The sequence below is a fragment of the Perca fluviatilis genome, chromosome 9 (assembly GCF_010015445.1).
Source record: "Perca fluviatilis chromosome 9, GENO_Pfluv_1.0, whole genome shotgun sequence".
NCBI lineage: Eukaryota > Metazoa > Chordata > Actinopteri > Perciformes > Percidae > Perca > Perca fluviatilis.
In genome coordinates this window covers 29,349,816-29,364,494 of record NC_053120.1, presented here as the reverse complement: position 1 = coordinate 29,364,494, position 14,679 = coordinate 29,349,816, and the positions used below count along the sequence as shown (strand labels likewise).

Here is a 14,679-nt window from a genome sequence, read left to right as displayed (position 1 = left end):
TGTGCACAAGTAAAAAAACACACAAACACACACACACACGTGCATTTACATTGAGAAAAATTGAATCGTAGCATTATTTATATTATCCATAGTAGGGTTAATTGTAGTGATATATCTTTTTACATAAAAACAATTAGATCATGTAATATTTTGTTTAAATTAATGTTAAATCCAGTGCTATATTACCAAAAGGACACGTTTTTAGACCAGAGTTAACTGTCATTACAGATTCCGGTTAAATTCAAATGTCTGTCTTTATTTTTCTTCTTTTTAGGGCAGCAGTAGCTCTGGCAGCCAAGGGTATTATTTATTTAAACTTAATATGGTAAACATTTAAAAATATACCAAATATTCTATAGGCTATGCTGTTGAAACTGCAGTGCGTTCAATGGAGGAAAAGAAGTTGTTGTTTTTTTACCCAGACATTTCAAAAAAATACATTTTAGAGCTGTAATTGCAATACCGCAATACCGTGAAACCGTGGTATTTTTGCTGAAAGTTATCATATCATGAGAATCTCATAACGGCCCATGCCTAAATATCACCTGAATCTGCAGCTCCGCTTGGCTTTACAGGGAGCTTCAGCTCATTGTTTTGGTTTTCGAACCTGCAACTTTACTATTTTGGTTTTTCTCATAGCATCGTTTTAGCTGGCAGCTATTTTAGAAAAAAGGTGAACATGGTGGAGCATTTAGCAGATGAAGAGCCAGTTATTCCCTTTATGAGTTGGTAAAGAACAAAAACAGAGAAACTCTAAATGAGCGAATATTGTCCAGACGCACAACTCCAAATGATAATGTTGTTCTGTAAACTGCTGGATCTGTAAATAAGCTTAAGTTTAAGAAAGTAGAATGTGTGGAATGAAAAAGATTCGATCCCTGCTCTGCTTTTGATCTCTTTTTTGTAACTGTCCATCCAAAAATGTTATAGGTGTGCAAGGGTGAGAAACTTCAAACGTCATTTACACTTGACAACTACCGAGCTAGACACACAAGTGATCACCTATGTTGATATTGTAAAGACCTGCCGCGTTTCATGAACAGCAAAAAAAATTTACTAAAAACAAATATTTTCTTTAAGTTAAGTTTCTTCTTCCACAACACTATCTTTAGCCAAACGTAAAAGTACAGACATAGAGGTTGTATTTAACAGCCACCTGCCTAAACTTTTACCCGCTGCAGCTTGTTAAGACACCGCTAGTCTCGCATTGCCAGACCTTCCTCCACAGCGCTGCGGAGGAGGGTCTGGCTAGTCCACACAGCATTCCAGGATGGGAGAGAAACATGCTCTGGTTTATTGGCATTTCTTTGAACCAATCACAATCGTAATGGGCGGCCAAGCGCCAGACGGAGCCCTGATGCCTCTGCAAAATAGCCTCGGGAAGGAACTTGTTTTGGTGGTACGTGTACGTTTAAAATTTGTTGTTTAAGTCAACAGAAAACTCAGATTGGACAGATAGTCTAGCTAACTGTCTGGATTTACCCTGCAGAGATCTGAGGAGCAGTTAACCATAGCCCTCATAAATCCACCGGAGTTTAAAATTTCAACACAAAGAAAGCGGAAGGTAACGAACATCCGGCCCAAAAGGACATTCAGCGGAAATTCTGGCCGCAACAGATTTCAAAGATTGCAAACAATGAGGTAAAAGCAATTAATTGTGCTAAATGCATCGGATAAAGCTTTCCACAGATCTATGTTCTGTTCCTGATGTGGCAGGTTGTAACGATCAGGAATAATCTAGCTCACCCTCCTCTTGTTTTCTTGTTGAAACTGTGAATGAACAGAACTTTGACACTTTTGAACCGTTGCCTGATTTGTTTTTCATTTAAGGTGTAATGTACATCCTTTGTGTTGGCTGACATTTGAGTGTGTTGACTACAAACTTTTGCCAGGATATTTCCTGGCTGGCACCCTAGCAAAAAATAAAACACAGAGAAATCATAGTTGCACAAAAAAAGACGTCACATAAAAAAACACTCACTCAGCCCACTTACCAGCACTCTGAATGGTGGCCGCAGAAGAAGGGGATCTGCAGCCAGAGCTTCTCAGGAGCACAGTCAGACCCCCCCGATGACACGCACTCATCAAAGGTCTGAAAGACAACAGAAACACTCGCTATCGTACATTTCTGTGCGGGCAAACAATTGGCGTTGAACTAAAGGATTTATTTGAGTATGACATGCGCTCTAAATCCAGACCTTTTTGTCTCCTTGTTTCCGACGCCGAAGCCCGGGTCTGTAGTCGTCTCCAAAACGCAGGAAGTAGTAGTAAGACACCAGGCGCTCTATGGGGTCCCTCACCACATTTATGTACATGGGCCTACCCTTCGCCCCATATCTGGACAAAAACAAAGGGGTTGACATATTTGAATTGCATCGAACAGACACTTGAGGACTAGTCCAACAGACATCAGACCATGAAGCTGCCACCTAATTAACAGTAGGGTAGCACGATATGAGGAAAATATGCCTTAACATTGTCGAGTATTGTGATAACGATATTATTCAGGGTTTGCCTCCCACTGGGCCTAAGTTGCCCACCACCAGACCTAAGCCACTGGGAATCATTTTTGAATGTATTTTAAGACGTTTTTTTAAACTACAATTACAGTGGGGCAGCTGGGTGGGAATCTTAGACATTGTCATATTTTAAAATTTCCAGTTAGCTTTTAGCACTGACTTACTGTAGGACCCTGTGGAATCTGCCTTATAACTTTTGTTAATTCTCAATTTCGCAATTCCTTCCATGATTCTGTTATTACAGAAACTACTGGACTCTACATGAATGCTCTGTTACTGGCTCCAACCCCGGCCCTCATCAAAATAAGACACTTGCCACCGGGCTAAACAACTTTTCTGGGGGAAACACTGTTATTTGTGATACATAAACAGATATTAAAGTGCACTCAGTTCTTTCTGCTGCGTTCAGTATTCTGCTAAAATACAACACAAGGCTTGTTGAATTGAAAAAAAAGAAGTATTTTCAACATTCTTTTATTGAACTGAACACAAAAAGGCATCATTGGAAAAAAGAATGGTAGTTACAGTGCAGTTTTCTGCTGATACTCTAACTCTAAAATCTCTGTCTTCTGTGATACGTTGTAGCCTTTTGCAATGTGTATATTGCGCAAGTTGGTATCGCGATGACGATAAAAAAAAAACTATATACTGTATATCGTGCAGCCCTAATTAACAGTGTTTATTGCACTATAGAAACAGCTTTTCCATCAGTGAAAGGGTGGCAGCATCGGGGAGAACTGAGACTTTGAGTTAACAGTCTTTCTCTCTCGCTCTCTATTAGGATAATTACCTGTGATCAGTGAAATTATAGTGTCAGGGCAGATAAGGACAACAATGCTATTAATCAACACTAAAGCACACGTTATCAATCAATACATGACCTCCCTTTTATCTGCTCTGCTAACGGTTTGTAACTAATCTGGAAATTAATGGCATTACAGAAAAAGGAAGGGCTTTACTTTGAGAAGTCCAGATAAGCTACATGGCCGTGGTAGAAGCCGGGCTTCATCTCTCTCCATGAGCTGACATTCCTGACAAAGCGCACCTGTAGCCAAAGATAATGGAAACTAATTATGGAGCAGCAGCAGCGAAACTCCAGCAAATGGAAACACAGCAACAACACACACAAAAAAAAAAAGAACACCGGGAGACAGAGAAGTGAAAATGGCTGGCTTTGCTGAGGACTGATACATTTGTTTTTTTGCTCAAAAGACACACTCTTTTTCACATTTTAAAAGGACGTAGCGAGTCTTTGCAATCAACATTGTGAGATGGTTTTAGTGAGAATTCATTCCATGGAAATCCCATTGGCTTGCAAAATGTGGCGGTTGTGTTTAGCAGAGTATCTCAAAAGGTAGCCAATCAGCTGACTGAATGGGTCACAGACTTCCTGTGTCAACAGCAAGGGCATAGGTTTGGTTTCAGAAGTGCACATTAATTAGATGTGCTTCAACCTAACTTCAATAAGGACAAAGTTCTAGTTCACACGTACGTCCATTACATCTACTAATAATACTAGTTTTTTTTTTTTTAAATAAGTCCCTCCTTTTTAATTTAACAGACGTTATGTGTCCTACCGGTGCATGGTGGCCCAATGATTAGCACTGTGGCCTCACAGCAAGAAGGTTCTGGGTTCGAATCCAGGTCGTTCCGGGCCTTTCTGTGTGGAGTTTTTATGTTCTCCTAGCCTGGTTGACACCAGACCCTTCTCACTTGTAACTGAGAGTGGGTCTGGGGAAGGTCACCAACGGATGCTGACCAATCAGAGCGATGAAGGAGATGACGCTTCAACGTCGCTGCGCTATTGTCATCGTGTAAAGCCTGCCTCAACAGTTGTGATTGGTGCCTCGATTTGGAAAAATGTATGGGCTTGATGGGCTTGAATGGGCTCTTGGCCAGAGGGACTTGCAGAGCAAATCTCAAATTTGCTGAAGTTTGTCAGGGTTTTCCCAGGCTAATGTTCTCCCCATGTTTGCGTGGGTTTCCTCCAGGTGCTCCGGTTTCCCCCACCATTAAAAAAGATGTACTAGGTTCTCCAATCAGTGTCCTTGATCCCTACATGTAAACCAAAGCATTGAGAACTTTTTAAGTGTACAGACAGTTTATTAAAAAGATAGTTTAGAAAGACAGTACCGTTTTCCCAAGATCTTGGGAAAACAGTCAGGACCAGTCAAACTATCTTTTTAATAAACTGTCTGTACACTGTAAGTTCTCAATGCTTCGGTTTACATGTAGGGACCCTCATTATGCTACCGTGGAAGTGTGGTGCTATTTTGAGCCTTGTTAGTGGTATAGAAATGGCAATTTCTTTTTACTTTACCCGTGCCCCGACGACTAGCGTTATAAGCTAATTAGCGGTTTGCGATAAAAATGGTCACATTCGATTAGCATGAAAACAAATCCCAGAGAACGGTCAAACTCAGACACGTGTTATTAACCCATAGGTTCATTTTGTGCCGGATTTGTCCTTTAAGGTAAAATTGTGTAACTGCTGCAATTAATTCTGACCTTTCATGTTTTTATAGGATTTTGACATCCCTGTGATCTGGTATTAGTTTGGTAGCTGGAAAGGTATGGGCTGAAATATGTGCCACCAGAAACTGAATTTGAATCATTTATATTTGAATTTGAATTGCTAAACTTGAATTATTGCATTGAAAAACTGAATTTGAATCATATAATTTGAAATTGTATTGTTTAATTTGAATCATTGCATTGAAAAACTGAATCTGAATAGTATAATTTGAAATTGAATTTATTTGTTTGTAACTGAAGTCCAATAAAATTTGATCCTCACTGAAAATTCAACTCTCTATATATCTTCACATTCAGTTCTCACAATTCAGATTCAGTTCTCAAAATTCAATTTCAAGTTACTCTGACAGACAGCCGGGTAGTTGGAGGCCGTGTACCCTACTATACACGGCAGAAAAAGTCTGCAACATTGTTTTAGCTTGTGGGGTTCTGCACAACATCGCGCAGGAAAACAGGGTGCCATGAATGTAGTGATGGAGCCAGATGACCCGATGCCCAGAGAGCAGTGTCCAGCACAGTTTTCGTTTCTCATTTAAAGTGTCATTAATCGGCCACAAGTGAACGACGTATTTCTGCCATTGACCGAGTTATTTCGGCTTGTTTTTCCAGCCCTTGTGCTGTCAGGAGACAGGGTCGGGGTAGTGGTCCAGCACGGAGGACAGAGGACATATGATTCAAATTCAGTTTTTCAATGCAATAATTCAAGTTTAGCAATTCAAATTCAAATATAAATGATTCAAATTCAGTTTCTGGTGGCACATATTTCAGCCCATAGAAAGATACCAGTTCACTTCCTGGGCGCTTTAAAATGGTTCCACACCTCTGACTTTTCTCCAAACTTGCTCAAAGTTAATGTGACCGGAATTGGCCAATTTTCACGTGCTCGGCCATGACCGGCGAGCGGCCGGTCAGTCTGACATACGCCGATTTTATGCCGGTCAAATGCTGTAAATAACTAACATTGTAAAGGCTACCAAACACAATGCATAGGAATTATATACAGGCTAGCAAAAATATATAACAATAAACCCACTATTAATTATATTATCTTAATGCAGTGTAATGCTGCAATGCTAATGTAGCCTGAGGAACAGCTTCTTCCCCAGAGCTGTAGCCTCCACTCCCCCCTCTCTCCCTGCACAAAAACATTCAAATTGTAGCTGCTAAGGACTACTGTCACAAAAGCACTATAACAATTTAAAAACTCTGCAAAGGCTCATATGGGTCTTTTTTATGTGTGTTTTTATCTTGTTTTGATTTATGCACTGCTGCTGCACTGATTACCACCAATGTAATTTTGTTGTGTTCATACAATGACCTTGAAGTATCTTGCTGATCTTACCTGGTCCTGTAGAGACATGACAGGATTGTTTTTGGTTGTATTGATGTGCAGGACATGGAAGCGATTCTTCCCACACAGGTCGTAGGCAATGTTAGTGAAGGATGTGCTGGCCGTCTTGGGCACTCTGTTGTAGATGATGACCATGTCATCTTTATCTGCCAGTGGTGACAAATCCCACCCAGCGTCCTCACTGTGACGCTGCTCTACTTCAGCCACCTCATGTCTGGCAATGGTACGTTCTGTACGGGCGCAAAATAGATAAAAAAAAAATAACGATATTTACCATCAACGATAGATCATAGTATATATGCCTTTGAAAGAAATGTCATTGTTTGGTTGTTTGCGGCAAGTGCTCCTAAACTGAATCAATATCATCTTTAATTTCTATGATTATGGACTGGCTGGCATTCTCTGCTGCCTGGATTTTAATGAGCTAAAAAGTGAGTTGATGCTTATTGTTATTCTCATTTGGCAGCATACACAGCAGGTGTGAGGCCAACAACACAACAATAAAGGCAAAGGTACATCTGTTACATAAATTAACAAGTACTTTTAAAATAGAGTACGTCTTAATTAAGGAAAACAACAAAGTCCTTCAGATAGAATAACATTAAAACAAGTAGGTTGATGATAATATTGACAGGCGGCATAATTAAAAGTGTTTTCTCACACTTCTTGTCTCCACTGCAATGTTAATTAAAGCCAATTACTGGAATGACCTTGCGAGTATCTCTCGGCTCAGCTGTGTGTCGCTCAATGTAACGCAGGCATCACGCTGCCGAAGCAGCCCTTCAGTGTCTGACACCACGAGGAGAGAGAAGCCACGTGTCAGCAGGATGTCTGCAGGGTTTTTTCCTGGCTCAGAATGTGACTTTTTTCCACACATATGAAGCAGGATGTTCTTCATTTGAGGGAAATCGCAAAACTGAGGAGCCAGGTGATAATGCTGGGCAATATATCAATTTTATATCGATGAGGCCAAATATCATCTTCAATTTGGGATATCGTAATACTGTGTTGTCTTTTCCTGGTTTTAAAGGCTGCATTACAGTAAAATTATGTAATTTTCTGAATTTACCAGACTTACTAGCTGTTTGAATCTTTGCCTTTATCCACTTCGTCATTGTATTCACATTATTGGTGATTTTTAAAACTCTCATTGGCCCTCATTTATGAAACGTGCGTACGACTTAAAACAGGCGTAGGACGGGCGTACGCCGATTCCTCGGCATTCATCAATTTGAACGTGAGCGTAGGCTGCGATAAAATCTCACGTCTGGTCTGAACTCGTGTACGCAAGTTTTGGAGTCAGTGTGGACTTGTGGTGCAGCATATAATCAGTTTAACAGGAGAAGTCATCAGTTTATCACTTATCAGCAATGGCAGCTCTGGCTCTTTTATAAGACCTTTATGCGCCGGTACAACAGTGCACACGTACGCACACGTGCCACGATGGAGCGCTCCATTGGATTTATTAAGGACAGATGGCTCTGTCTTGCATAGTGGGACCCTACTATACACGGCAGAAAAAGTCTGCAACATTGTTTTAGCTTGTGGGGTTCTGCACAACATCGCGCAGGAAAACAGGGTGCCATAAATGTAGTGATGGAGCCAGATGACCCGATGCCCAGAGAGCAGTGTCCAGCACAGTTTTCGTTTCTCATTTAAAGTGTAATTAATCGGCCACAAGTGAACGACGTATTTCTGCCATTGACCGAGTTATTTTGGCTTGTTTTTCCAGCCCCTCTGCTGTTAGGAGACAGGGTCAGGGTGGTGGTCCAGCACGGAGGATGGAGGACACGCGCTCTTCCTCACAGCCGGATCCGAGTACACTTGACAGCCGCAAGTATAAAATATTAGCGGCTGTGGGTGAGAGGGAAGTTGACTGCTGGAACTTTTTAGCGCTGGTGATTTTCCTTAGGTGCTGGCTAAATTCTTTTTGGGGGAAACCAAAAATGTCTCTATGCAGAAAAAAACCTGGTTTGTTGCGTTTTTTTAAGGCAGATGGATGTTCTCTTGTAATGGCCTGTTATTTCCCTCTTCTTAAAGACATTATACAGTAAATGTGCAGGCGGTTAGTTACTCTTATTCCACTCAATGTTCAGCTTTATTGAAGTGCAATATAGTAGTAGTACTACAGTAAGATAAGATACAACTTTATTTATCCCGAGGGAAATTACTGTGCAGTAGTTACCATACAAAGTTTGAAGAGTGCAAATATAAAAGTATAAAAGATATCAATGTTATATGCAGGGTGGCAGTCTCATAAGTGACCAGCCAGCAGTCTACCTATGATATTTATTTAAAGGGAGAACCAGAAATAATTCCACAGAAAGTAAATTTGTGACATAGTTGATGTCCATTTCTAAGATTCCAAATGAAGAAAAACGACATACAGGTGTGAAGAATTTAGTTATTTTTTGGGTTTGAATTCAGTCACTATAACTCACTGCAATACAGTGGGCTTGATACGCCGGATGGACTTGCTGCATATTTGGCCAAAACATATTCAAGCCTGAACACTTTGAGTGAATGCAGTTTTCACATTTAAATGACATTTGTTGAGCAATGTATCATACAGCAGAGAGCTATTATTTTGAACAAAAACGTATACTATGATATCATTTCATTTAATTGCCTGCTTTGATTGTAAACAGGGCTCCAGACTGCAACCAAATGGTTGCATTTTGCGACCAAAATTTGAGAGTGTGCGACTGAATTTTACATCCAGTTGCACGTGTTAATTTGCACTTTTTTTTTTTTTACACATTAAACGTGGACATTTTGGTACCTGAGAGCTCGTAAGCGCAAGCTTATCTGTCCTCTCTGCATAGGACAGAGAGCGGAGCTCCGACGTGCGCACACAAACACACACACGCAGAGGTGCGAACGGAGCAAACTACTCTACAAACAGTTTTGTTGAAGTCACAGTTAGTCACAGAAATGCCGACAAAGTGATAGCAAGTGTTGTGTTTTATCTGCCCTGGGGACTGACTGACAGGCTGAAGCTGTAAGGCAGGGAAGCTTGATTTCTACAGCACCTTTCAACAACAAGGCAATTCAAAGTGCTTTACATGAAACAGTAAAGAGCAATTAAAAACGGTCATGATGAAAATAAAAAAAAAATAATATACAAATACAAGAATAAAGAATACAAGTTACAGTGAGTAAGAAATAAATAATGAATTCAATCATTGTAATTGTAGACTGGAGACTAGAGCTGGTATACTTTTTTAATATTTGATGACAGCGATGTTGCTGTCAGCCTTTTTATGCTGCATCTTCAAAAGTGTACAATAAAATGTGAAACTAAATTTGAAACAGCACATTGTAATTTCTATTATCAAAGTGTTTATTAGTAACACAGTGGAAATTAGTAGAAATGTGAATATTTGGTTAGCATGTTGATTTACGGTGTGTGCCCCTACATGTTCTGGTTACGCCCCTTAAATTTTCAGTTGGGGGCCAATGTGCTCCTAGTGAAAAAAGTTAGTCTGGAGCCCTGGTAAATTAAATATGTGGAAAAATGTAAGTTTGTTTGCCATTTGCCCACGATTGCTATCTCAAATAACGTTGGTTGTTAGATGACGAGCAGCTTCCAATTCGGCATTTAAGGAGAAATTTAAGGGCAACTTAAAACTGTCCACTGACCGAGTTATTTCGGCTTGTTTTTCCAGCCCCTCTGCTGTCAGGAGACAGGGTCGGGGTGGTGGTCCAGCACAGGGGACGGAGGACACGCGCTCTTCCTCACAGCTATTGACTTGTTCTGACTCATGAAAAAAACAAAAAACAGGTCCAGATCCCAAACCATTGTACTTAGACTTGCCAAATCGGGACTAAATTATCCCAGAGAGGCTAAAGAGTCTTAAAAACACAGTTTCATATTTGTGAAAGCTTTATTCTATTTGTGAAAATGCAATAAAGGGAGATTCTACTGTTTTTTTTTTCATATGTAGACCACATTGTACCAGGACCAGATCCAAAACCACAATACCTAGACTTGTCAAATCTGGACTAAATTATCCCAGAGAGGCTAAAGAGTCTTAAAAACACAGTTTCAGATTTGTGAAAGCTTTATTCTATTTGTGAAAATGAAATAAAGGGAGATTTTACTGTTTTTTTGCATATGTAGACCACATTGGACCAGGTCCAGATCCAAAACCACAATACCTAGACTTGTCAAATCTGGACTAGATTATCCCAGAGAGGCTAAAGAGTCTTAAAAACACAGTTTCAGATTTGTGAAAGCTTTATTCTATTTGTGAAAATGAAATAAAGGGAGATTTTACTGTTTTTTTGCATATGTAGACCACATTGGACCAGGTCCAGATCCTGTAGCCTCTCTGGGATAATTTAGTCCAGTTTGACAAGTCTAGATATTGTGGTTTTGGATCTGGACCTAGGTGCAGAGAAGAATTTTATAGAACAAACTAAATTAGGAGACTTAGAGATAACCAATAACTAGCTAGTCTATATCCTTGACTTGCATCCGGGATGGCTCCGGTGCCGCAGGATGCATGTATTTTGTAGTTTCCTTCCGCTTTCTTTGTATTGGAATTTTAAATTTGGTGGATTTATGAGGACTTTTTTTGACTGCTCCTCAGATCTCTGCAGGGTAAATTGAGACAGCTAGCTAGACTATTTGTCCAATCTGAGTTTTCTCTGCACGACTATTTTGCATCTTAGCGCCGCCCATGACGATTCTGATTGGTTTAAAGAAATGCCATTAAACCAGAGCACGTTTTCCTCCCATCCCCGAATGCTATGTGGGGTAGCCAGACCCTCCTTCAATGCGCAAACGTTATATAAAACTAAGTATTTTTTGTTTGTTCAACCTTCTTCAACAAAATTCACTTAATGTGATGTATGAAAATTCTGTTTTCATGCCATTCATTCATATGCTCCAAGCACTAAATGTAGCGAACTCCATTCTTTTGCCACGAAACATTTTCGTCTGGAATATTACTCAAAGACTCAAACGGCACTTTCCATAGGCACAATTTTAGCCTAGACTAACGTTACCTTTGTTTTGGTCTTACCGAGTTTGGCTCTTGACTCCTCCAGTTTCTGGATCTGGTTCTCAATAAAGAGCATGGTCAGTCCAAATGCCAAAACAGCCAAAAGCTGGAACTTTGCCGGCATCATAATCCTTAAAAGCCCCATCAAACCACCACATGAATAATACCGTGTATACAATTAATGTTAACTTACTGTAAACAGTGGAATGTCTCAGATCCACTGCTAATGGCTATTACAGCAAACGTTACTTAGTTACGCTGCTAACCAACTAAGGTTAGGTTAATGCAAACTAATTTACTTAGCTGTTAGCTAGCTAGCTGTTTAACGCCATTAGTTGATACCCAACAGCCGTCATACAGGGTTAACTCAACGTTAGCCAAACATTAGCTAACGTTACCTTCTCCGCTTACTATCATAAAGCCACGTAAGTTAAAGCTAATGCATTATCTTTAAAAAAAACATTTAAGAAGGTAGTCACTCGCTCCGTATTGTGCATTCGGGCTCGCTTTCTTTTGACCCTGCCAACAGCATGCATAGTCTACGAGGCTCCACTTAATGTGACTTTTACTGGAGGAAAAATTAACCAAAAGCGACTCCAAATTACAGTTAAATGCAGCAGTGTACAGGACAGGGGCTTGGTTGCAGCAAGTAGCATCACTGGAGGATAGCTTCTTGTTCTTCTTCTTTGTGTTTACTGGAAGTTCAAAAAACAATGTTAAATGTGCTTACCGCCACCTACTGGACCGGGGTGTGTACTATGGCAAAAGAGAAAAAAGGCTTACCCTTACATCTATCCGATCCAGAAATATTGCAGTGCAAGCAGTGTGTTTTAATTTTCCTCTGATCTATCACTAACTCTCAGCAGTCGTTTTAAGCTCCATTCCTCCGCTGTCTCATTAAACTTATCTCACATCTCCATCTCTATATATTTATTAAAATGCAAAACATGTTCCCAGTACATTACACCACTGACACAGATCCAAAGGTCTCTTTCTAATTAAACACAGTGTGCTGTGAAACATGCCGAAGCTGTAAATAATCATGTTTTGTAAGTTATTCAGTTTAAAAAGCACAGTCCCTGGTGTTCAGACATGAATATATTACTATGGTTCTTGGAATTTTAGATGACAGTCTAAGTGCCCATTGCTTTGAATCTTTACTAAATCTTAGTGTGGCAGTTGGTGACTCAAAAAAATGGGGAGGACAAAAACTAACCCACAATAACATCATGTTATTTTACTTTTCTTTTATCTCTACTTTCTTGTTTTCAATACAAAATTAAGCAGTAAACAATTAAAATCAAAATCTAGTTTATTGCAAAGAAGGTTTTCACATACAAGGAATTTGCTTTGGTGTTTTAGTGCACAATAAATGGCTTTCAAGATTTCTTATAAACAATCAATGCTCTGGATGGGAATGAACCTCACAAAAGGAGCCTAATCCACTGACTCAGCATTGTTTTCATATAACACTGTCAGACCCACAACAGACAAGTTAAAAAAAAGAAAGTTTCAAAATGAATGCAGCAGAAATTGGACTTCCTAAAAACTTGGTATTTCATCCGGATGGGCGTCGTTAAGCAGAATGTATCAGTGACCATCTCAGCCCATGCTCTTAATGCAACAAAAATCCTGAATTTTTTTTGGTTTGATGAAAATGAGAAGTATGGGTTTTATTTTTAAAGTTGGAAAAATGAAGCAAACTAGACTGAAAAATACATGCATATATGAGATAAGTTTATATGATGCATGTCAAGTGAGAAGGCATGCAGAATATAGCCTACTATACTTCACGTTTTCATAATTTCTATATTTGGTCTTAGACACATGGAAATGGATAGTTTGTCCTATAACCCTGTTTAGGACCGGCATCTATTGATGGTGATTGATACTACATTGATATTAGCATATCATCTATCATCTGTGTAGGTTTTTGTTGGTGGACATAATTTAGTTCATCAATGTCAATAACAATTGAGACATTATCGTTTGTCAGGTAAAACTCATTTGAAAAAATGGCGATTTGGTGAACACTGACACTGTGACATTTTTAGAGAATTTTATATTTTAAAACTGGTGTGTGAAACTCTCAAATGTAAACAGAATTTGTGTTTGAATGTTATTGTCAGAGTGACTTTCTCACAATAAAATGATAATATAAGAGGAAGGCAGCTCTAGAAGGTTAATGACTAGGCTAATTGGATGGGTTAAAATTCATTTTCACGTGAAAAAAAACTGTTGCAAAAGAACATGGTGTTTTTTTTTTATTTTCATCACAAACATTTGACCTGAGTGAAACTCAATCGGCAGAACTTCTGCACGAGTTGACTATTTACAGCAAATAATAATAGGAGAGATATGCAGATTTTAATTTTTTAAATTGTGTTATTTATTGTTAAACATGAAACCAATTAGCTTTGGGAGATATTGAGAGTGCCCAATTGCTGACTGGTTTCCCATGCCACCCAAGTAGACAACACACAGACTCAGAAAGGCTCAGGAGCGGAAATCAAACCCTTACCTGTGAGGTCACACTGCTGAAAACTAAGGTGGCCTTGGAGAGCTCAGAGGCAGGTCAATCACTGATCTCTGTCCTACACTGTATGTACACTGGTCTATGTCCAACAGAGGCTTATTTTTTATTTTTATTTATTTGATTAGGACAATGCACATTAATCAACATTTCTGTAAATGCGCCAGTGTTAGCCAGTCAGCTAATTTTCAACTGTAGTCCTAGCTGCTTGCATGTCTTTATGGTGGGAAGAACCCGGAGCACCCGGAGGAAACCCACGCAAGCACAGGGAGAACATGCAAACTCCACACAGAAAGGCCTGGGACAACATCTGTGAGGCAGAAGTGCTAACCACTGAGCCACGTGCTGCTATCCATGGAACAGAGGCAAATCACTTGTCTCTGTCCTATAGAAGCTATCTACTGGTTTCTGGCCTACCATTCAAAAGAAAACAATAACCCCCCCCCAACCCAAAGTCCAATCCACAAAGCATTTCTTGCCAAACTTTTGAATGGAGGAGAATAATAGGTTGACGGCACTTTGCTTCTTTGGTTTCATTAGGTGGTCTTTGAATGTGGAGACGATACATTTTTCAACTTCAGGTTCGTCTAGGTTCATTGAAACCAGCACAGCATCAGCATAGCCCCACCTCTTGCACATGTCTTTTAAAATGGCTTTGCTGAGGTGTTCATACGTTTCTTTGGTGATTTCGAAATCTTCTCCCTCGACTTCGGCCCATATCTTTTTGAACAG

General features: G+C 39.7%; 1 protein-coding gene across 2 annotated transcripts in view; it reads right to left on the bottom strand.

The window, feature by feature from the left end:
• Nucleotides 1-12,093, bottom strand: part of hs2st1b (heparan sulfate 2-O-sulfotransferase 1b) — a 21,065-nt gene extending 8,972 nt beyond the window's left edge. Inside the window, exons 1-6 of one of the 2 annotated variants that reach the window (XM_039812235.1) lie at nucleotides 12,020-12,093; nucleotides 11,436-11,545; nucleotides 6,397-6,635; nucleotides 3,479-3,564; nucleotides 2,199-2,337; nucleotides 1,995-2,092 (exon numbers count right to left, since the gene is read on the bottom strand). In XM_039812235.1, the coding sequence (XP_039668169.1) occupies nucleotides 1,995-2,092; nucleotides 2,199-2,337; nucleotides 3,479-3,564; nucleotides 6,397-6,635; nucleotides 11,436-11,541 (668 nt within the window). In that variant the 5' untranslated portion in view covers nucleotides 11,542-11,545; nucleotides 12,020-12,093. Of the gene's footprint in view, nucleotides 1-1,994; nucleotides 2,093-2,198; nucleotides 2,338-3,478; nucleotides 3,565-6,396; nucleotides 6,636-11,435 lie in introns of both variants that reach the window. The other variant, XM_039812234.1, reaches the window with a different exon arrangement.
• Nucleotides 12,094-14,679: the final 2,586 nt, after the last annotated feature.